At 41.6% G+C, this 24,320-nt stretch overlaps 1 protein-coding gene across 3 annotated transcripts in view; it reads left to right on the top strand.

Moving 5' to 3' along the window:
- MYO16 (myosin XVI) overlaps positions 1 to 24,003 on the top strand; it is a 574,226-nt gene extending 550,223 nt beyond the window's left edge. For all 3 annotated transcript variants that reach the window (XM_078070087.1, XM_078070086.1, XM_078070088.1), the window contains one exon: positions 22,781 to 24,003. In XM_078070087.1, coding sequence (XP_077926213.1) covers positions 22,781 to 23,008 — 228 coding nt within the window. In that variant the 3' untranslated portion in view covers positions 23,009 to 24,003. The remainder of the gene's footprint in view (positions 1 to 22,780) is intronic.
- Positions 24,004 to 24,320: the final 317 nt, after the last annotated feature.

Here is a 24,320-nt window from a genome sequence, read left to right as displayed (position 1 = left end):
AATAGATTTGGTAATTTGCCAAAGATCATAGGGGAAATTCAGAGTGCATGCTTTGAATGGATGCCAAGACTGTAAGTCCTGTTTCTGAGAATGAACTTACCAAAACCCATTTTAAAAAATGGAGGAGTCATCCAACTTTTTCATAAAATTTGAAGAATTGTTGGTCAAGATAAAAATCGAGGTAGCCGTGGTGGACATTTGTGGCTTAGCTTTTTAGCTGCTGATTGCATGTTAAGGCTTCTCACGATGAAAACATAAGGGAAGAGACTCACCCTTCCGTCCTTTGGGAGCTCGACAAGCACATGCGGGATGGGCTAGGTCAGTCCGTCAGCTGTGGATTATGGAGTGAGAGACATATGATGGAAGGGACGCCAAGAGTAGATGTCCCCAAGGGGGTGACATGTGGCTGAGGTGGCCCCCTTCCGTGGCAGTTGTTAGGCGGCGTATGACCACTGCCAGCCACTGAACCCACCTTGATCCCTGCCCTCTTGCCACGCCGTTCCTTCCCGCCTCATGCCTTTCTCTCACTTTCCAATAAGGGTTCCACCTGTTGAGATGTGCAGAGTTTTCGTTGCCTGCAAATAAGAATTTTGACTGACGCTGATAGAGATGTAAAACATTTTCTGATGAGGGTCACACCTCAATCAATACTAGTTGTTCCTTTCCTCGAGGTGCAGCGTAGAGACAATGCCGTTTACGTCCTATGCCGTCATACATTTTTTACAAATTTGCAAAACATAATGACTTTACATTAGAGCAGTGAAAGTAAATTTCATTTGAAATATTTGAAAATCGTGAAAGCTGGGACATCCACGCATCTTGAATGTGGCTGAGTTCCTGTATGCTCCTCCTAGGGGAGGCTCGGTAGGTCCTTGCTGTGAGCAGAGCAGCACAGACATGACCTCGCAGGGCACTTAGTGCAGGTACACCCAGCAGTGAGTGTGTGATACCAGGCGGCCCCACGTGCTGGCCCCGCCGGGGAAGCTTTGGGGGACACTTCCCACCGCTCAGCTCTGCAATTTCCTAGGCTGTAAAAGCCACTTCAGGTTGGTTTTGAAATTAGACAGTATTTATAAAAATAATATGCCATTTATCCACTTGCTATTTCGTGAGATGTAAAATAACTTTTTTTAAAAAAAGTGCGTGCCGTTTGGCACGATGAGATCCCTCCGAAGTAACTCAGCGGGAGGAGCCTCAGCAGGGAGTGAAATAGTGAGAACACCTTCCAACCCAGAGTGACTTGGCGTTTTTTGCTGTGCTTGCAATCCTCTGCTGACTCAGAAGTCCGGGTAACCTGACACAGGATCCCCGTGGATTATAAATAGAGCAAAATCGTGAACCATGCGGCGGGTGGGGGCCCAAAGGCAGGAGGGTCCAAGGAGGGGATGGATAAAATAAAATGCTTGGTTCTTGCCCTAAGCCTGAAATTGCAGGTTCTACATGGGCTTAGGGCTCTACGCTTGATATTGAGGAATGAGCCATTTTCATTTCTTGTTTGAGCATACCTTATTTGTATTTACATCCTCCTTTTCACTTCTGCAACTTCTGCTCCACGCTGTTTTATTCCTCTCAGGTGTTTGTGCTCCACAGCGATACGTGATTTATGAGCTTTGATTTCCATTGTGGCATTTATCGTATTCCTTGCCTAACTTTTTGTTACAATTTTTTAAAGAGCATAAAACATTATTATTAATATCTGTCATATTCAAATATTCATTGTCAGAAATCACTGATGGTCTCTGATAAAATAGTGGCAGTCCAGCACCCGGGAGCTTAATAAATATCCAGCCTGCTCCCAACACAGCCACTGAAGAAAGCCGTACCATAATCAATGTACAACTGATCCACAATCAAGAGACAAAGTGTTATGTGGTTTGTCTTACTGACCCATCAAAGAAACCTTTCTGTAACGTCACATGTCAGCAAAATGAAGTGTTGCAGGGATCTAAATAAAGCCAGCACCTTCCTAAAGTATGCATTGTATTTGTCACGTGGGCTGCCTGAAATATATCCTGGCAGGGAAAAGAAACAGTGCGCTAGATAAACTAACAAAATGCAGACACATTTAGTTCAATCATTAAGGGATAATTCTAAAGCACATGGTAGGAAATAGAAATTAGATAAACACTTCAAAAGGAAATATATATGTATTTCATTTATAAGCTACAAATGGAAGCCGATCTAGCAGAGAAAGCTCTTTCACGGAGCTGAGGTTTCAGGGAATCAGTATGCACCCCTCGTGACTTCCATATTACGTGCAAGAAATGAAGGCAGTAAATTAATTTGATGGTATGGGTTGAATGGCAACGTTTTCAACAGAAAAGAGACAAATCCTGTATAGATATATAGAAACTTGGAAAATAAAAAACAAAACCAGATCTTGTTTTTTTTCTTGATTTTTCTTTCATAAAATTATACCGTACGTAGATCCGAAATGTATTCAAATGCATAGTGTTTTTCTAGTGAACACGTTGACTATTATCAATGAGGAGATCATTCAATCTTAAGAAATATTAGAAGAATGAGAAATACAAAGGTCTCATGATATCTCTGCATGATCACCTTCCAGTTGGGAAAGCTGCAGTGAGCCCACACCATTGCACAGTGGAGAAAACGTGGTTGAGGACAAATTCCAGTTAACTTAAGAATTTCAATGTTCATTTCATTAACTAAGTTTAATTTTTAAAATTAAATAAAAGAAAAGAAAAAACAAGAAGAACTGGGTATGAATCCCATAACTGTTATTTAACTTGGGGGTAGAGAAAGTAGCGATTTGTTTTCAGATTGATTAAAGAAAATATATATAACCTGACAAGTCTGCCCTGCAATATAACAAATGCTTAAAAACAGTGCTTGCTCTATTATCTTGGTATTCTCCCCCCACACCGAGGTCAGTATTCTGAACATCAATTCTGATTCTAAATAGTAGATGCTATCTAAAATATGCGGGAGATTAGACCGAATCGGCAGGACCCTGCACTTATCTGGGATTTGGTTAAAATGTGGCATGTATGTGATTTTCAAAAATATTTCGTGGTGGAATACTATAAACTTAGGGTAAAGAAGCACAGTGAGCAGTAAAACACCCAACTTCAGTAAATCTTAACATCTCCCCATATTTGCTCTGGCACCATATATTCTAGAGAAATCTATCTCCCAGTTCCTAACCCCCCACCCCTGCCTGCCACACTGGGGTGAATCCTGTCCTGAAGTTAGTGCAGAGCCCTCCATGCGTGTTTGCACTTTTACTAATATGGATGTAGCCATAAATTGCATCGTGTCTATAGATAATAATGGATGCTTGGCATGCTTTTAAAATCATGTATCCCTCTGAGCAGATTACTTCACAGATACTTGTACTTGTTGAGGTGTTTTCCCCCACTTTGATACATGGTGCTCTCCTTTGCTGTCTTATTCCGAGTACTAGCTCCAGGTTAAATGTAAAGGCCTTAAGGTGGGGCTGTCCCAGGGAAGGAGTAGGAACGGAGATGACAGTGGACACGCTCTTGCGGCCACTGAGCACAACATGGCTTTCAAGTTCCCTCAGCAGGGAGCAAATCTACTGGAAGAGAAAAGTCCAAAGGAACACAACACCCCATCGGGAAGGGTAGGTCTCACCCTGCTGCCATCTCTGGGCCCAGGGGCTAGCTGTGTCTCTGGCAGCCCCATTGTCTTCCTCCAGACCTTCACAAGGTGGTCGGAGGTGTCACTTGGGATCCTGAGAAACCTAATCCAGTGAGCTCCATGCAAGATGCAGGAAAATGATGCTGAATGCCCAGGGACAATATGGTAGCAGGGACTTTCCTGCCCGAACATTTATGAGAGGGCTACAACTGGGGCATTAGCAGAGATTCTTACTGGTACCTCTAGAAGCCCTCTTTCAACACCGTAAAACCAAATTGTATTACTCACTTTTTAGGTGTAAACATGCCTCCTCCACTTTCAACTTTTCTCAGAAACAAGTTTCACAGAGATACATTCATGACATTTCTTAAGAACAACAGGTTTGCAGGGCGCCTGGGTGGCTCAGTCGGTTAAGCGACTGCCTTCGGCTCAGGTCATGATCCTGGAGTCCCGGGATCGAGTCCCGCATCGGGCTCCCTGCTAAGCAGGGAGTCTGCTTCTCCCTCTGACCCTCCCCCCTCTCATGTGCTCTCTCTCATTCTCTCTCTCTCAAATAAATAAATAAAATCTTTAAAAAAAAAAAAAAAGGACAACAGGTTTGCAGTTTGACCAAGTGGAGTGGAAAACTTGATCAAAACCAAGTTTCCAAGTGATTACCGTTACAGATAATGCCACAGTGAAAATCATAGGATATGCCTCTAACTCGTAAGTAGAGAAAAATATCCGAAGTTTTCCCCTTTAAATGAAAGTGCTGCATTTCTGGAGATGCACATTTTCAACATAGGAGTGACTGCCAATTATTCCCCAAAATAGTTGTACCAATTTATACACCTCTAAAAGGGAATATTTCACATTTCTGTTTTGGTAATCTCTTGGTTTAATGAATGATTTTTTTTTTTTTAACCAATGTGATTAAGTGTAAAACATCTTATTATGGTTTTATTTTGCCTTTCCCTGGTTGCTATGGAGCGTTTTCATATGTTCTCAGACCTGGTAGTCCAAAGACATCCTTTTCCTATTTCTGAACTGGTTTCCGTGAGTTTCTTGATGATTTTCAGGAATTCTTTACATATCCTGGGTAATATTCCTTGTCAGTTGCATGCATGGCAAACACTTGGCTTATAGTGTTTTCTTAGTCTAACTAGAAGTATGTCAACTCTATTGATCTTTTAAAAATAGCTTTTGATTGTATTGATATATTCTATTATTTTTCTGTCTCATTGATTTCTGTGCTCTTTAGTATTTCCTTCCTTTCGCTTGCTTTGGGTTTAATTTGTTCTATTTCTAAGTTTCTTAAATAGCAAGCTTAGATTATTGATTTGATGCCTTCTTTTTTTCCCTAATAGTATTTAATGCAATAAACTTCCACCTCTAGCTGTGTTACCTGCATTTGGAACATTCTGATATGTTTTGCTTTTATTTTCATTCAATTCAGAATATTTTCTACTTTCCTGTAGGACTTCCTCTTTGACTAATGTTGTTTATTTTCCAAATATTTAGGGACATTCCAGATATATTTCTGCTTTTTATTTCTGGTTTAATTGCATTATGATCTGAGAATATGCTTTGTATAATTTCAGTTTTCTTCAATTTATCAGGAATTACTTTATGGCCCAGGATATGGTCTATCTTGGTGGAATTTCCATGTGCACTTGAAAAGGAGTATTCTGCTCTTGTCGGATAGTGATCTGGAAATGTCTATTGGGTCAAGTTGGCTGACAGTGTTATTGAGTGCTCTGTATCTTGGCTGATTTTCTGTCCACTTCTTTTATTGAATTCTGAGAGAGCATCCAAGTCTTCAGCTATAATTGAGATTTTTGTCTACTCTTCCTTTCAGTTTAACAGTTTTTGCCTCATGTATTTGTAAGTTCTGTTGTTAGATGCATGGACCATTAAGATTATTACATCTTCTTGGTGAATAGATCTATTTATCATTATGCATTTTTTTCTTTTTTATTTCTGATGATATTCCTTCTTCTGAGGTCTACTTTGTCTGAAATTAATATAGCCACTTCATCATTCTTTTGGTCATTATCAGCAAGGTATGTTTTTTCCATCCATTTAATTATTTTTAGACAGCTTTATTAAGATATAATTCACATACCATACAATTCAGACCTTTAAAATATACAATTCAGGGTTCTTGTGCAACTATTACCACAATCTAATTTTAGAGTGTTTTCATCCCCTCCTCATCCCAAAGAAAATCCATCTCTTTTCTTTTAACCTAATTATGTATCTATTTTTAACTCGTGATTTTTATAGACAAAATATGGACGAGTCGTGTTTAATTTTATCCAATCTGATAGTCTTTGTATTTTAATTAGTATGTTCAGACCATTTACATTTAATGTAATTATTAATGTGATTGGCTTTAGGTCTGTCCATTTTCTCTTATTCTGTTTCTCACCACCATTTTTGTTCATCTATTTCCCAATGGTGCTTTCTTTTGGATTATTTGAATATTTTTAGTACTCTATTTTAATTTATCTGTTGGTAATTCAACTATGTATCTTCATATGTATTTTTTTCATAGCTGATTTAACAGTTGTTATATTTACAAACCTAACTTTCAGTCTATTTGCAGTCAACCATATTGTTCCTTTTAACCTCTTTTACTGACCTTTACTTTATAGTCACCACATACATTGCATCTACAGTTGTAAATATATTACATCTGCATTCTTTATAGTTGTCCCATATGTTACATCTATTTTATAGTTGTCCCATACATTACACCTCCATACATTGAATATCTTCTCCCAGGCAATGATGCAACATTTGCCTTCAAATGTCATGCATGCTTTAGATGACTTCAGTGGAGGAAAATCTCCTTTTTATTATCCCAGTACTTACCATTTCTGCAGCTCTCCTTCACTCCTGAAGTTCCGAGTTTCCTTCTACTACCATTTCCTATAGCAGGTCATTCACAGCTGATCGAAGAATGCTCCTAGTTTTCCTTAATCTGAGTGTGTCTTTCTTCTGTCTTTATTCTCCAAGTTTTGATTTCCCCCCAAAATTCACATGTTTTTGTTTACTTTTCTGGTCCTCAGATAGATGTGTATTTTGTCCAAAGTTTAGTTATAATTACTGAGAGAGATAGGCTACAGTGGATTTACTTCATTGTGGCCCAACTAATGTATTTATCACACAGAAATTTATAATGTTAATGTAGTCAAGTTGATTAACCCTCATCTTTATAGGCTGTGCTTTTTTGTACTGTTTAAAAAACCTTTCTTATCAAAAAGTCAAAAAAAAAAGTCTCTCTTACCCTGCTTCCATAAAGATCTATCTCTCTATAAATATATTTTAAAGTTTAGGGTTTTGGGTTTTTCGTTTGTTTGTTTGGTTGGTTGGTTGGTTGGTTTTTGTTTTTGTTTTTTACATTTAGGAGTTCAAGCTACCTGTACCTTATTTTTGAGAATAGCGTGAATTAACAATGTAGTTTGACATTTTTCTGCGCCAATAACCATTGTCCCATGCCTTTTATAACATAGGACCATACTTCTGACTTCCTCCTAATGCTGAGAGCATTGCCTGAAATGGACTTGTTTCTGCATTTATCTCTAACCTTCTAGATTCTTCTTTAATATTACTTTCCTCTTGATGACCTTCCTTGAGCATCCCTTCTAAGCAAAGTACTTAGTTGCCTCTATAAATTGGTTCCTGTAATTCCATAATGCATATCTCCTTTATATAGCCTATTTTTCTGTAGTATAATTATGTGCATGTGTGTAGACCCTGTAGACTTTTGAGCATATAGAGAATTCATTGAATGCATCGTAATCAGTTTTGCATTCCAAACACAAAGCACTCAATAAATTGCCAACTCTGTGTAATTGTCATCTGGTAGCAGCTTCAGATGAATTAAGAAAAGCAAACTGGTAGAATATTTCCTAAATTTATTCAAATATTTAAATTCAGTTTCATGTTAAAAATGTACTAATAAAATTGGTAAATAGAATCACAGGCAGTTGCATTACCAGTTGAAGGATATTAAAGTCACATTTTATTTGGTGATTAGGTTCTGAAGTTGGCATGGTGTGTGAAAGTCACATACAACAAAAAAAGACTCCAGAACATCCTTTATCTTGCCTGTAAAAAAAATGTGTTTTTATATATTTTATATATAAAATGGTATTCTTTTGATGTACACAACTCTATACAATTACATGCATATATTTATGCACAATATATAAAACAACTTAAAGCATTAATAACATAATATTTTGAATTCTAAGAAAGTGAATTGCACAGAATTGAATTTTCAGAGGTTCATTCATTCATTCATTCATTCAACAAATATTCCGTGCGGACCAACTTGTGCCAGGCACAGATCTAGGCACCTTGGTCTACAAAACCAACATCCTTGCCCTGATGGGACTTAAATTCTACCACTGGAAAGCAAACAATAAACAATATTTAAATAAGTTCATAATATACTTAAAGGAAATAAAACATATTAAGAAAAGTAATCAGGATAAGCAGACCTGGGAGTGACAAGAGTAGGTGTGGAGGGAGGTTGGGTTGAGCAACGAGTTTAAGAAAGAGGGTCAGCAGAAGCTTCACTGAGCAAAGACAGAGGAGGGAAGTCAGGGAATGAGCCATGCAGACTGATGTCAGGGGAGAGTGATCCAGTTGGGGGACAGCGAAGGCCCTGAGACAGGAGCACCCCTGCGTGGCAAGGTGGCCAGTGTGGCCAATGGGGCGCTAACGGCATGTATTACTGGATGATTAAATGAAGAGAAGTTGGAATTAGCATTCGTTGTAAGTGTTAATCCTAGAAAAGGGAGACCTTTACATTATAAATGATAGCAAGAGGCTAAATGTAAAATACTAATTATGACTGTATTGTTCTTTCTTCAAAACCATTTGCCAAGTTTGGAAACTCTGGTCTGCTCAGAATATAAGTGAAGGGTGATTGTTTGCCTTTTCTGTAAGTGGAAAATATAGACGAATATAACTCTACTGTTGCTCAAGATCAAGAGAACTGGAACCTAGGCGGCATATTCCTTGACTGGTTAGGTGTGGTGATGGACGCTGATGTGGCCCGGCATTTTTGAATGCACGATTTTGGCTGAAGGAACAGATAGTTTTCCATTGTGCTGAAATTGTGATCAGTTAATTATGGTGAAAAGATTTATTTTATACAAAATAAAAGAAGGATTTATTTTCTGACCTTAATAGACCTTGAAGACAGGATTCTTTTCTGATTTCTCTGATTACATTATTATTTGACACTGTCATTTCATATTCCTGACTCTGTCAGAAATAGGTTCTAGAACAGCTGAACTGTGATATTGGGAAGAAGTGTCATGAAGTCAATGATATAAAAAGCATAGATTTTGAAGCCCAAGTGGATTTAAATTAATTTTATACATTTCCAGGTGATTTTTATTATCTATTTTTGGAAAGAAGTCTTGATTAAAAAGATTTGCTCTCATGTGTTGCCTACTTTGGCAAAATCTTGTCTCTTCTCCTTCCCAGTCCTTCCTGGTATCTGTTTTCCCTTTCCCTATGTTGTCTAGAATTTGTACCTGCGTGATTTGCCAAGACTATGTCTTAAAGACCCTGTAATGGACCCCAGAGTCACAGTGACTGCTACTGTGCCCATCAGGTCCATTTCTTCTTAGACACAGAGCTGCCTATGTTTCTCAGCTTCCCTCGGGGTGCAGAGCAGACCTGTAATTGATACCTACTCAGTAGAACAGGAGCCATAGTGAGCTGCATCCCTTCCAAGCTTGGCCCATACACCCCCCTTTGCCTAGCGTACCATGTCCCTTCCCATCTAAAAGCTAGATACAAGATCCCAGGAGGCGCAAAGTACACGCACGACGACACAGAAGGCCGTCCACTGATCCGAAACACCTGTTTTGGCCTTCAGTCGAACAATGTACATCGTTCCTGCCGAACCAGTGGTATTTGTCATTTGCCTGTTGTAACATCTAACCGATACCTCCTCCTTATTTATTTAGTTTAATGTTGTATGTGTTGCTGCTAAGCATGATTATTTATAGTACTTAGTTTTCTAAGTTTAGCTTCCATTGTGTAATGAAAATTATTTAAGATATCAAAAATCATACCTGCTAATGACAGAATCAGAATATCGCTTATTAGACATTTAATACAAAGTGGTGATCAGTGGTGTATATATATATAAAACCAAAGCTTATAACTCTTAACAAATAGTCTCTCAGAAATTCCTCAAAATCAACAGACTTAATTTTCCTCAAGGACAAAGTTAATGCCCTATAACAAGTTGGACACCCTAAGAAATGTTTTCATACTTTTAGGACCTTTTTGATGTGTTCAATGCTTGTGAAGGAGTGCCTTGCTAACCTCTAGTTCTCAAGTGGGTGCTTCTCACTGGTAACTAAATTTTGGAAGGAAAAAATCACAGTTGAGGACAGAAAATAAGTTTTCCCCAGTGCTGTGAATTCCATGGCCAATGGAGTTGCTAAACTATGTCCATTTCTTAATTATAGCTGATTTTTAAAAATCTCCTTGGATTAGCTTATTTTATTAACATCTAGTTTCTTAAGGTGTTTTTTTCTCATTCTTATTTCATTATATCTAATGCCATAATATACAGATTGTGATTGTTTCCAGAAAAAAATATAATGAGATATTAATAAATTAACAGATAAACTGTGTCCTACACAGCAATGCAGATCCTGGCTAGTTGAACAAGTTGGGGAAACGCTCCTTCTCCGTGGCTCCTCCATCCTCCAAAAGCTGTGGAGTGCTTTACTATCACGAGTACCACTCCTTATAGAACTCAACCCAAATGTCCTTCCCTCTTTTTGTATCCTATGTATCCTTTTACTCCAAATCAAACCCCACATCCCAATATGAATTTTTTGGCCAGTATATCACCTTGAAATGAGTCATGTCTCCTCTGTATTCCAACAACAATAATTATGCATATACTGTGTTAATTAATGAATGCTGCACTCCCTCATGACGGGTTTGTGGTTGTGTGACGTTTAAGCATCTTTATTCATCTAACTCTTTCTGATTTTATGTCTTGTTGCTCAGTTTGCATGGAAGCCCTTTGAGGAAGCAGGTCACACTATGTGGTTCTCAGTCCTGTAGAATGCATCACAGTGCCCTCCACTTCACATTCACTGAAAGAACTCGTGTTCACTGATCAGCACGCATTCTCGGAGGCCAAAGTCATTGATTAGTACCCCCAAAGGTCGACTAAACTCAGTGTACTTGAATTTGTGTTCTGACTACACCACTTACTAGCCAAGTGAGTTTGGGCTTTAAAGATGAATTTCAGCATCTATGAAATGAGGCTAATAATACAGAGCCTGCTTATTTCACATGGTTATGAGAAACTACTAGAATAGTAACATGTGAAAATGCTTGAAGAATAAATATCATGAAGATGATGTTAGAAATTGGCCCTCAGAAACCTCAGAGGATTCTGTATTCGGGCATACGACCTGGGACTGCCGCACAGAGAAATAGAATTCTAGGTGTGGCTACATCTGATTGGACTGACAGAGAGAGTCTGTGAGAATGGATGGTAAAGAAGCCGGAATAATCAGTGTGGCCAGAAAATACAGGACTTTCTGTAACCTCCTAAAGTGTGTAGACTTGATTGCTTAGACCAGGCAAAGTGGTCGCATTGAAGATTTTTGAACACACAAATTATATGAATACATCTTTTCTTTGGAGAGAGAAAAGCTAGTAGATTAATTGTCCTCAATAATACCTCCGGTATTTGCAGTGAGTCCCCTATAAAATCCCAAGAAAAATGTTTTAAAAGAAATCGTAATGCTATTACTTTCTGTATTTCCAATATAATAGATTTATGTTTTTCTATATATTCCATGGATTTGAACCCCATTACTATAATATGTCATTACTATAAACATACCCTAAATATATGTTATCAGTTTTTGTTACAATTTAGTCACTTACACTGATACTGCCATATTTTCTTAAATGAATTGAGGTAAAAGACCCGAACTCATACAAAATCCATATCCCGAAGTGTCACAAATTAATTACATTGCATGATGTATAGTACAATTGTAAATTTCTATTTTATAACTTTCCATTAATAGGAAGAAATATACATTCACTCATCAGAGTCCATTTTTATTCAAAGCTATTAACCTAAAATCAACCACAAAATGCAAATAAATGTCCATTTAAATGATATTAAATGTGTTCCAATACTTACGACAGTTACTTATGAAAAGTTATGAACGTTAAGAATGGTGACTATCTTATGAAAGTTAAGAACAGTTACTATCTTTTTTAAGAAATCAAAGTATACAGATAAGGTAAAAAGCTAAAATCTTCTGTCCCTCTCTTCACTGCCTGGTGTCCAGAGATAGCTACTCTTGTTTACAAGAGAATTTGTAAAGTGCCTTTGAAGAGATATTTTTCCCTTTATTTAACTCTTTGGCAATAAAGGAAGCCAAATGGCAATAAGAGAAAAAAATAGCAAGATGAACTTAATTGAATCGCTGTATAAATAGCTATTTCTGAATTAGAAAGGATCAACTCTCTTTTGCCTAAACCAGAAATTCTGTTTTCACATTCAGATCATTTTCTTAAATGTTTTTAGAAGTATGAAAATATACAACCCTTTAATCAAAGTTTTTTTAATCATATGTTACTTTAAGCCACTTCTTTAGGATCTATTGAGGTAGACTTTGGCTTTACAAACTGTGATTTTCGAATTTCACTTTTTAACGTTTTTATTCCTGCAACATCTTGTTAGCATCAAGTAGAAATGGGATTTGCATTTGAAACACTAATGTTCACTATTCAGTCAGCCAAGAAGCTTCCTTCTTTTAATTTCCATAAATGTCAGTAAATGCCTCTTTTCACCTTTGGGTGAATAGTCAATAGAAAAATCAACTCTGTGACAAATGAACAGCAACATGATTTTACATATGAATTATTTAACAAAGTCTATTTTTATCCTGGAAGGGAAAGACTTAAGGTAAAAATCAGCAGCAAATTGTTAATTTACATGTATTAATATTATTCACAGAAATGCATATCCACGGGAAGTAAAGAAATTTATATCTCATTTTTTAATTAGTTCATCTCCTAGATTTCTATTAATGACACCATAGAAAACTATTGAAAATTAATAAAAAGATATATAAGTAATAAACCTCATGACGTCTTTACATCACATTGGGTTTCCCTCTGGGTTGTGAGAGATTCAGTGGATTTTGACCGTGCAAAGCAAACAAACTAATGATAAACGTCCCACTTGAGATGTAGAACTTTCATGAACTCAGTTTTTACATCCCTTTATCAGATACTTGTCCTCATGTTCGCCTGATACCTCTGGACATTAGAAGGCACAAAATACTTTACAAGTCAGGTAGGGAAATGGACGCTAGATTCATGTCTTGAACTTCTAAATATCAAAACAGCAAGATTTTCTCAAACACAGAATAAAATCCTTTTTTTTTTTTCTTTTGAAAACCCCCATAGTGAGTTACTGAGGTAGTAATAGCCAGTGTTATAAGGGGCACTGTTTTCTCGGGATTACTGTATCAGTGAAGTAATCTTCTTGTTAAGACCCCGCTGAAAGGAGGGGATATTGTCTGAGGATGAGTATTCCAGCCCGCGGGGACGTGTCTGGACCGTGGTCGTTCACGTGTCTGCTCACACCTGCTGGGAGCTTGAAACGGGCGTGCAGAGGCACCTGTTTATTGAGTGTGGATGGCGTCGCTTCCCCTCCCGTGATCTCTCCTTGAGAGCAGAAAGGTTTGAGGGTCTAAGCTGACAGGAGGTTGTAGATTGCAGAGGCCACCTGCCCCCGTCCCGTGCACAGCACGTGGGGGCGACTCCAGGGCCCAGCAATGCCTCCATCTGTCAGTTCCTTTGAGGGGTCCGGTTGTCCCAGCTCCCAGTGAACGGTGACTTTCTATTTTCCCATGCCAAATCGCCAAGTGGCTTTTAAGCTTTGAAGCTTTCATATTTCTTTTGAATGTCAAATTTAAAAATAAATATCACAGAATAGGGGCGCCTGGGTGGCTCAGTCATTAAGCGTCTGCCTTCGGCTCAGGTCATGATCCCAGGGTCCTGGGATCGAGCCCCACATCAGGCTCCCTGCTCCGCGGGAAGCCTGCTTCTCCCTCTCCCACTCCCCCTGCTTGTGTTCCCTCTCTTGCTGTGTCTCTCTCTGTCAAATAAATAAAAAAATCTTTAAAAAAAAAATCACAGAATAATTTCCGGGTATATTATTAGATCCTCCACTGATACTGCTTTCAAAGGCATTGAAGCTGACAGATGGTCTGCACCCTTGTCTAGAAGCCTGGGGTTTGTACCTGTTATACAATAGTATCACTTTTTTTCCCCATGCCATCCAAAAATAATAATTCTGGGCATGGGACGTCTTAGTCTGTCCGGGCTGCTGTAACAAAATGCCACAGACTGGGTGGCTTATCAACAACAGAAATGTATTTCTCAGGGTTCTGGAGGCTAGAAGTCCAAGATCGGGGTGCCGGCAGGGTCAGGGGAGGGGGCCCTTCCGGCTGCAGACTTCTCTGTGTCCTCACAGGGGGAAGGGGTGAAGGAGCTCTGTGAGATCTCTTTTATAAAAGCACTAATGCCATTCACGGGGGCTCCACCCTCATGACCTGACCACTTCCCAAACGCCCCAACCACAAATAACACCACACTGGGGGTGAGGATTCCAACGTATGAATTTTGGGGGAACACAGACATTCAGACCACTGCATAGGATAAGCTTGTCTGATCGTCAGAGGCCTGGCACTCGTTGGCCACCCCGAAGTCTGGGGAGACCATCCCACTGTCTTTCAATGGCCCCACTCACTAGCCATTCAAAGCCATCTAGGCATGTCTGAATTCAGAGTAACTAATGGGTCTGGGACCACCCACACCCAATGTGATTTCAGGGAGCAGAGCATTTTTAATAAGTTCCCAGGGTTTTATGGTGTTTGAAAGGGCCTTATCTGAATCCATGACATGAGAACTACATCTCAAGTGTAAGAATTTGCTCAGGGTCGGTCTGGTATTACTTGAAGGCTCTCTCTTCCTTTCCTTCCCTGTCCTTGATGGTGGGGAGGTGCCCAATGTCCCTAAGTTTATTTTTTTAAAAATGAAAACACAAATTTCATATACTGTGAAAGAGAGGAGATTTCAATACAGGGCGAGCAAACCCAGTTAAAAGAGTCTTTTTTAAAATAGCATCGGGAGGCCATAAGGAGGAAGAATTTATGCACATCCTCCTCCAGGGAGGAACCTGGAACTTTCTGCCTGCAGCGAGCCCTCTGCCTGGACTTGAGTGCTTCCTCACCAGGACACCTGAGTCCTTTGCTTTCTTCACTTCAAAAGGAACCAGCTTTCAAAAGTCTCTGTATCCTTAATTTGTATATGAACCCAACCAACCCCAGTTAAGCTAGTCTCAATCCCTGTTTTATATGGAGGACCTAACTGAGAACAGCACTCGTGACCCTCGCCTTTATAACTCTGCCCTGTCCTCCTCGGCGCATGGGAGTCAGGTTTCTACCTGAATCCGTCTCCCAAGTCCCAATTCAGATTGCCCAAATCAATGCCTGTTTGCTTAAATTTCCAGCCAGTTCTTTCAAGGTTGACGATTGTGATCAACTTTCTCCCTTCTCTCAAGCATGCCCCTGGGTATTCATACACGAGCTCTGTTTAAGCTCTCCAAGCACACTGGGCACCCGGTGCTGAGTAGAGATTAATTTACTCACTCTGGACTCGAAAGGACACCCCTGGTCTGAGCAAGCAACACATTCTACCTCCAAGGATTTCTACCCACATGGATCAACATTTTCCCACTTACATATCTTATGTGACTCTTTTTATTTTATTTTATTTTATTTTAAAGATATTATTTATTTATTTGAGAGAGAGCACAAGCATGGGGAGCAGAGGGTGAGGGAGAAGCAGACTCCCCACTGAGCAGGGAGCCTGACACGGGGCTCAATCCCCGGGTCCTGGAATCATGAACTTAGCAGAAGGCAGATGCTTAACCACTTAACCGACTGAGCCACCCAGGCACCCCTATATGACCTTTTTAAAATGGAAACAAGATTCCCCTTAACCCTGAACATTTCTTAAGTTAACTTATTATGATGGTAATTAAATGTAGACACACATTGTTATGTAAGATCTCTGTATCCTTTCACCTCTCATTACAGCGTAAAACCAAAGCAAATTTACAAATTCAACCTGACAAAAACCTACAAAAACAAAAAATTAAAGTTTACAACATTCATGCTAGGTATGATTTGGTTTAGCTGGAATGAAATTACTATGACAAAGTGAGTGTGGTCCTGGCTCAGATTCCATGAACTTGGGTCCATTTCTACCATCCCGTGCCCTTGGTGAACCCAAGCCTCTACCACTTCTCTCAGCTTGAACTGCTAGGCAACTGCTAATCTCACCCAGGCCGTCATATCACTTAGCTCTTTCTCGGAGGAGAATGCCTTATTTGCATAGTAAACCCATCTTACTCTTTTCTCATTCGTCTGCAACGATATCAGTAATATTCCGTGGGTCATCCTGCTTGTAAATAAAATACGAAGTTTGAGAATAAAGTCTCGCTGAGCACTAGCTTAAAAAGTAGGTATTCAAATGATCCAAAGCATGATTATAGTGCTTTTGAAAAAATATCATGAAAAGAAAAATGCAAAAAATATTCGATTATCCAGAGAACTAGAGGACCCCCGAAATACAAACGCCAATTTCAGAAACATTACATTTAACAGTTATTTCAGTTATTCACTAAAATCTGTTTTATCTTGAAATTCAAAGAACCTCTGGACCTTTCATTTCTTCCTGTATAACTTTCTTTAGTTTTAAATTATATATATGTATATACATGTGTGTGCGTGTGTGTGTATGTATATATGTGTGTGTATATATATATATAATTGACTCATCAGGATAATCATAATTCAGCAATGTTTAGGGATTTTCTCAAGTCCAAGAGCTAACAATGACAGAATCATTAGACCCCACATTTATAGGGCACTGGCTACTTTTTTAAGGCACTCTTTTAAGTAGCCCACACACATTCGCCCTGTAAATTGTCACCGGTTTTGTTGAGGTAGACCGTTACTGTGAGCCCACTTTACAGGTGAGGAAGCTGATGGGCTTGGTGGCAAATGTGGGACCCCAGCCCAGCACTCCAGTTCTAGGGGCTGGGTTTTCAACCATGCTGCCTCTGTTCGAGGGAGTGAGCCCCAGAGCGCTCATGGACCCATGACACTTTGTGAAAGGATGAAGTCCAGGGTCCCCCTTGGCACTTGTCTACATCAAGTCCTGTGGAAACGCCTCTTCTCACCTCTTCCTTCCCCCTTTCCAACTGGTGGCAACCTCACTTTTCAACATTCAGAGCAAATGATACCTCCTCTGTGAAGTTTCTCCAGACCCTCCTTCATAAGCCCTGTTTCCCAGGTAAATGGGGGGAAAAAAAGTTTTAAAAGACATCATCTCCTTCTCTATAGCCTGTGCAACAAGTTAAGACAGTTGTGTGTTTTGCATGCTTCAGAGTTCCTTTAAAGACAGGGTACTTGTCACATTCATGGGGCACAGGGATGGGACAGTGTGGACACCCAAGGGTTCATAGGTATGGGACAGTTTTTACGTTCCCAGTCATAACATTTGCCTTTTGGTTCTGAAAGATAATGATTTTGTGTCCAAACACTATAATATAGAACATGCCCCAAAAGAAAATAAATAAGTGACTAGCTGTCTGCAGTGACCCGGGGTGGAGATAAATCTTTGAAGCAATGGTAAACAAGCTTCAAGTTCAAAGACACCAATATGGCACCTGTGGCCAGCAAAAAAATCAGGATAAATGAGAGGGGGGTGAAGCCCACGGACTCTAGGCGCTCATTTCCAGCTGCATCCCTGACCCCCAGCATCAGTTCCTCTCTTTCTGAAAAGAAATGGTTCCCTTTCAATACCAAAACTAAATTTAAAAAAATTTTGTTTTCATCATGATAAGTGCACCCCTCAGTCCCCATCCCCTATTCCCCCATCCCCCACCCACCTCCCCTCTGCTGACCAGCACTGTGTTATCTGTAGTTACAAGTCTGTTTCCAAAACCAAAATTTTTGTTAAAAAATCATTATTGCCTTTTTAATGATCATACTTAATTTATCATGAAACATGAAATAATGGTAGAGGAAGCTGTGAGGGTTTTTGTTATTACCAATAGGATATGAAATTTAAAGAATGGAGAAACACTGATTCTGATGTTTTTATAGCGCTGGGGAACATAGTGAATACTTTGTAGTGCTTGTATAGTACTTGACCATCATTTAAATAATATCCATATAGTTGCATTTGTTTGCTATTCTAAAATATTGAAGCTCTTTTACTACTTGTGACAAATGTGATTTTTGTGCCTCACAATCGAATAAATTCAATAAATCTAAATAAAGCAGATTAAACATCATTCGTCAGGGCACACTGTTCTTATCTTCTGATCTTCTATTTATTGTCTCACAGATCATAACTTTAAAATGTCCTCTGAACTTCATTATGTTGCAAGTAGTGACCTATCATGTATCCGTAAACAGAATTTTAACCTTCATTTAAGGAATAACCTGTGAAAATTCTTTTTCTTTTTTAAAGGAAGATCAATAATGTTAGTATGTTACCATCTCATTTATACCATCCTGGCAACTATCCTTATGTACCTATTAGGTTTTACTCAATACCTATTAATCTCTATAATAGACAATAAAGTTCCATGGGATCTCTCAATGAAGGGGTTTATTCTGAGCATTAGTTGATTATTGAGAACATCAGTCAAATTTCTGCTTATCAAGGAAGCATCAAAAGTTCCTGGTTGTTGATTCAAAGATGGTGTTCTTCTTTACTTATTACATTATTCAAGACATCAATATCCTCATTAAGAAAATGCTTTCTAATGGTTTGGGTATATAAGTTTCACCTTTTATAATGTACTTGGGAATTCAGATATTTTTAGTAAACACTGAGAGGCTTTGAAAGGGTAGAGAGCATTTTTTTTTTTTTTTTTTCCGAACGGTGAAGCCGTAACTTAGGGGATTTTGGACATTTTATGTCAAAAGCCCTCCCCAACAGCCTCTGTCAGATCAGCAGCCGTGGAGTGGCTCTATCTGAAAACGTGTTCCTGTTAGGAAAGCCTTGGCAGAGGGTCACACCTCGCGTATATTTTTGGTCATTACGAAGGGCTGCTGAAGAGTCTAGGATTGAGAAGAGACACAGAATGGATGTGCTCTGTGCTTGGTGTGGGGACAAACTTGTATGGCTCTCCCATGCCCCGGCATGAACATAAATACAACCCGTGCCATCCGGCCCCGGAAGAGCAACACCATCTGCTCGGTGGAGATGTGGATTCTGCTGGTCTTACTTTTTATGCTTTACTCTGTCTTGTTAGACCTGGCCTCCATTTGCATATTATTTTTGCATCCTTCTTGTGTCTTTTAGATTAATGGAATATTTATTATTTCACATTTTCTACATATAACTTGCTAATTACACATTCTCTCCCTGCGTGTTCTATAGTTTTACTAGAGAAGAGACCATGCATTTTTGACTTACTGCATCTTAGGGGATTTTTGTTACTTTGGCCACTTTCCTAATACTGCTAGAACCCTACAACCTCTAAACTCCACATAACCCCTCCTGGCTTTTACAGGTTATCACTGGCATGCATTCCTGTTCTACAAATTATAGTCTATAAGACACCCCAAGCATCTAACTTCTATTTACCCATGGATGTCCGGTGTCCTTAATTCTCTCTTAAATTTCAATTTTTCAAAAAAAAAAATTTCAATTTTTCCATCCAGGATCATTTTCCTTCACCTTAAAAAAAAGTGGGAGACTTCTGATGGCCAATTTCCTCCTTTTTATTGTCTAAAAATATCTCTATTTCACCTTGTAAGAGGTATTTTTATTGAAAGTAGAGTTTTAGGCTGAATTACTTTCTTCCAGTACTTTACTCTGTGATTTGCTATTGCCTGGCTTCTGCTTAGAAGTCAGCTTACCCTCTCATTGTTGTTCCTCTGAAGGGAATGTGTCTTTTTCCTTTGGATTTTAAAGCTTTTTCCTTTGTCTTTGTTTTAACAGGCTCCGCCTCGTGCTTTCTTACTGCTGGTGATGGCCTGTGTGTGTGTTTGCCTTTTGTATGGTTTGCTGAGCCTCTTAAGTGTGTGTATTGATGCCCTTTGTAAGTTTTGGAAACTTATCTGTTTGAGGACTGCCTTGTCACATTCTTTGTCTATCTTTTCCTTCTGGAATTCCTTTTATGTGTGTCTGTTCTGTTGTCTCTTCTGTTTGTCCATCATTTCCTCCCTCCTAAGCATTTCATCATAGGTATTTTAAGGTCTTTATCGACTAACGCTAAATCTGGATCATCTTTGAATCTGTCTTATCCTTCGATCTTTAGTGAATTTCCTTGTCTCTCCAGATGTAATTTCTGATCGCAAAGTAAAGCTTAGTGGGTCAACAAACTATAGATGCTGCAGAGGATGCTCTCTACTGGAAAGCTTCCAACATCCCGTTAGGAGGCCGAGGCGAGGGAGGACGTCCTCAGTCCAATCACAGATTGAGCCGCGGTGCAGGATCAGCCTGCCTCGGCTTTGCCTCTGATCTGCAGAGAGCCTGTGGGTCTTTTTGTTCCTTAGCTCTGGAAAAGTGCAGATGTGCTCCAGCTGTGCATTTCAGAGGTCCTGGCCTGCTCTCCAGGCTGTGCCCCACTCAGGTGCAAAATCTGCAAGTCTCGAAGATGAGACTAGTCAGGTGCTTGAGGCTATCCTCCCCCCACCCCTGCCCCCCATCAGATTTTTTGCTTCTGAGGCACCTTGAACACTGTAGGAGATTTCACTCTGCTTTTTGTAAGCTTTTGGCCTAAGGCACCACTCATGCATATAGCTGGAGAACTTAACAAATGTCTCTTGGGGAAAATGGCCATCATTTGAGGGTCCTCAGATTCCAAATCTGTGTCTCTAATCTCCTACAACTGCAACATATTGTATGGTTTCTCTTTCTTCTAGAAAGGGCTCTCTAGACCCACAGAAGAACTCGGAATTGGCAAATGTTCCAGGAGAGGGGAAAAAAAAAAACCAGCTGGTAGTTACCGGTTCAGAAAGATTTTCCCCATCCAGAATTTTTGTTTCCCTGGTTCTCAGCTTGCCAGAGCTATCGGATACTCTAAATATATGATTTGGGTAATTTGTCTCTTTTTTTTTTTTCATCTTTACAATGGGAGCAGTAAACTGTCATGATCTGCAAAACCCTATGCAGATGTGAAGGTTTCTTGTTTTGCTTCTAATTAGATGAATGTGAAGTTATGATACTTAACAAAAAGGATATCTCAAGGAAGTTGGGGGAAAAAATCAGCTGAGATGGTAAAAATATTCTTCCATCAATACATACTCTCTCATAAGAATAAATGCCGTGACAGTATTTTTTGCAGATTGCTACTATGTGCTGAACATGGGCCAAGGAACATATAAATAGGTGTTCAATACCCATAGAGTGAACGAGATTGCAGCTGAAAGTAGCCACCAAGTGTACACGAGAAAGTAGAGGAGCTAAAATACAGTAGTGAAGGAAGAGTACAGATTACACTGAATCCCGTGTGGGCAAAGGAGAAAGAGAGCATGACATAGGGACGCTGGTCTTTAGCACATATCGGCTCCTGGACAACAGTGTAGAGTAGTACCTCAGAAGGCAGACTCTGGAGCCAGTCACCATTTTTCATGTGACTTTGGGCAAACTGCTTTACCTCCTTGTGCCCCAATACCCTCATCTGCTAAAGGCGAGCTAGCAGTGCTGTGGAGAGCTCTCTGGAGGATTGCTGAGTTAATGTTTCTCACGTGCTTAGAAAAGTACCTGGTACCTAGCACTCTAAAGTGTTTATTAAAAAGATATTTTTTACACCCTCCCTTTCTTGGCTCACTTCCTGAGCGTAGAGTCAGTCTGGCTTCCATGGGAGCCTTCCCCGCAGGGGGATGTCTCATTTCCACGTCGTTCTGGTGCAGTCCCGGAGACTGGAGAAACATCCCCTCTCCTTGGGGGGGGGGAGGTGCGTGCTGCTTCAGCCTTGATTCCTGGAGGTCCCTTCAGGGAGAGACAGTCACAGTCCTGTTTTCCACACTTACGATGTTTTTCTGGTTATCTGTACATTCAATATGGGGAACCTCCTTTTGCTGGCAGCCAGCTCCAGAAACCTAGTTATGCACTGCGGGTATGGGTTTGGCTTCCCGGCTTCTGTGGTTTACCCCCATGTCTTGACGTTCTGCCCATCCACTTATTCTAGCTTTAAGTTCTTCCGTGGGTAGACGGTAGGATCAGATGTCCGGGTTAAGGTGTTGGTTCTCGAACTGGACCACTGATTAGCCTCGCTGCTTCTGAGTGACTGCTTTCACATAGGAGCCAACCGCTATGCCCTGCTTTCATTTACTGTCGTTCGTTTTGTGGTGGCTGGAAGGGGCACCAGAACAAAGCAGGAGGTACTTTCAAAGTGGGTTGAGACGTCTTGTTTCTTCTGAATTCTCCCCAGTATTCCCACTGTGAAGTCCCGCACACTCACTCTAGAATGGCCAGAAAAACGGTAGCATAAGGAAGCGAGAGGACTAAGCCCATACAATTGCATCATGATGCTCTCCTGCAAGGGTCCCTAAAGTTCTGTCTCTGTGGGCACAAGGTCAGAGAGCACCCAGCTGCTGGCTGAGATCCCTGCTTTGATTTCCCCGCACAAGCTGGAGCATCGAAGTCAGTAGGGTCATGCTCCCTTAAAAGATGTTGACTAGTTCTGCACAGATGGGAGGACCCTAGAATCAGGGGAACCTTGAGAAACCCAAAAACCTAAAACTAGCCTCACAGTTGTGATAAATGAGGAAAAAGTATGGGATGTCATAAGAATGTATATCATAATAGAGGGCAAAGGGCACGCAGACATGTGCCCGCTTCTGGAATTACCTGGAGGTGTATCTCCTTAGCCAGTGTCCCTGCCCTCCCTACTTTGTTCTGTTTGCCACCTTCACAGGGCAGTTTCCCGGGGCAGCAGCGCCTGGAGGCTTGGTAGCCAGCGCCCCCCATCCCGCGCCGTGGGGCTCTCCCTCTCTCCCCTCTGGCTCACAGCACCTGCTGCTGCAAGTCTCCCTCTTCCCTCCCGCAGGTAATCCATCAGCTGCGGCTCTCGGAGAACGAAAGCGCCGCCCTGCAGGAGCTCCTGGACTGGAGGCGGAAGCTGTGCGAGGGGACGGAAGACTGGCCGCACCTCCTGCAGCCCTCGGAGCCCAGGGCGCCCCCCCCTCCGCCCTGCAAGAAGCCCACGCTGGTGAAGAAGCCCGAGGGCGCGTCCTGCGGCCGGCTGCCCCCCGAGCTGTGGGACTCCGGCACGTGAGGGGCCGCGCGCCCCCCCGGCCCGGGCGCTTCCCGCGCGCACCTGCCCCGAGCGGCCCGGGACCGCGCAGAGGCCGCCGCGCTCCGCGGGTGCGCGCGCGCGTGTCCTTTCTCCCCGTGGGTGGCGCGCGCTCGGCTCCTCGGGCCCCGCGAGCAGCCCCCCTCGCGGCCGCAGGGGCAGGGCCGGAGCCGCGCGGGGGCAGCGCCAGGGGCCGCGGCGGGGCGCGCGCTGGGCCGTGTTTCGGAGCGCGACCACGTGCTCCTTGTGCGCCCGCCGCCTCCCGGGACACACCCTCCGCGACGGACGTTTGATTTCTTTGTGGGTGGTGTGTTTTGTTGGCATTACAAAGCCGATCGTTATTTACCTGTTTCTGACCGTTTTATAACTTTATGCAATTGGTGGTGCTCCCTTCAAAACACACGTTTAAAACAAAAAATCATTTCTAGAATTTTCTTTCCTCCCCCCCTCTTTTCCCCTAAAGGACCTAAGCCCCTCGAGACTGTGTCGTTGCTTTGCTTCGCCAGCGTCCAGCCTGCGCACACAGGGACTGAGCCCCGGGTTTGCGACCGGCTGGCTGGGGACGCACGTGTCTCTGCTGACGTGCACGGCCAGCTGCGGGCGGCCACCTCCTCTCCGCGCGTCACCCTCGGCTCCGGGAACTCAGTGAGGCGCGGGGGGCTTCACGTTCATAGCCGGCGGTGGGACAGGGTCACCGCGGAGGTCCGCACGGTCCGAAGGAGCTCGCGGAGACGCGCAGCTCGGGGCGGTGACGCCGCATCCCAGGGTGGCCGTCCCCTCGGAGCTGCGCTGCATGGCTCACCTGCTCTTATCTGCGCAACCCTCCCGTGACACAACCGCCCGTTTATCCGTGTGCTTCTGTGGCAGTCGGGAAGTCCTCAGCAGTGCCACCAGACCATGGTGTCTTGCTGCTTGGAACTTTGTGTTCATACCAGCCTCTGAAAAGTCACCGTACCAATAAAAGGTGCAGCCACGTCCTTCGGTGGTGGTATTTATTTGCGGCTGCTTCTGTCTCCCTGGCCCGGCGAGCAGGGGCAGTGAAGCCATCCTGTCCCCGCGGCCTGCCTTCCTCTGTGCTCGCAGCCCTCTGCAGGCTTCGGGCGCTAGGGGTTTATTTTAAAATAAAGGTTTTATGATTATTGCAGGTATAACTGCAAGCAAACGTCAGCATTAAGAATAATATGTTTGTCACTTAGAAATAATTATAGGCTGCCAGATCCAGAGACGATTTCCATTAAAAAGGTAATTTCTTACGTCCCTGGGTCAGCCAGGGGGCCGAGGGGCCAGGGGACCC

The sequence above is a fragment of the Halichoerus grypus genome, chromosome 4, assembly GCF_964656455.1.
Source record: "Halichoerus grypus chromosome 4, mHalGry1.hap1.1, whole genome shotgun sequence".
NCBI lineage: Eukaryota > Metazoa > Chordata > Mammalia > Carnivora > Phocidae > Halichoerus > Halichoerus grypus.
The sequence above is the reverse complement of the archived record's forward strand: the minus strand, read 5'-3'. Positions and strand labels throughout refer to the sequence as shown.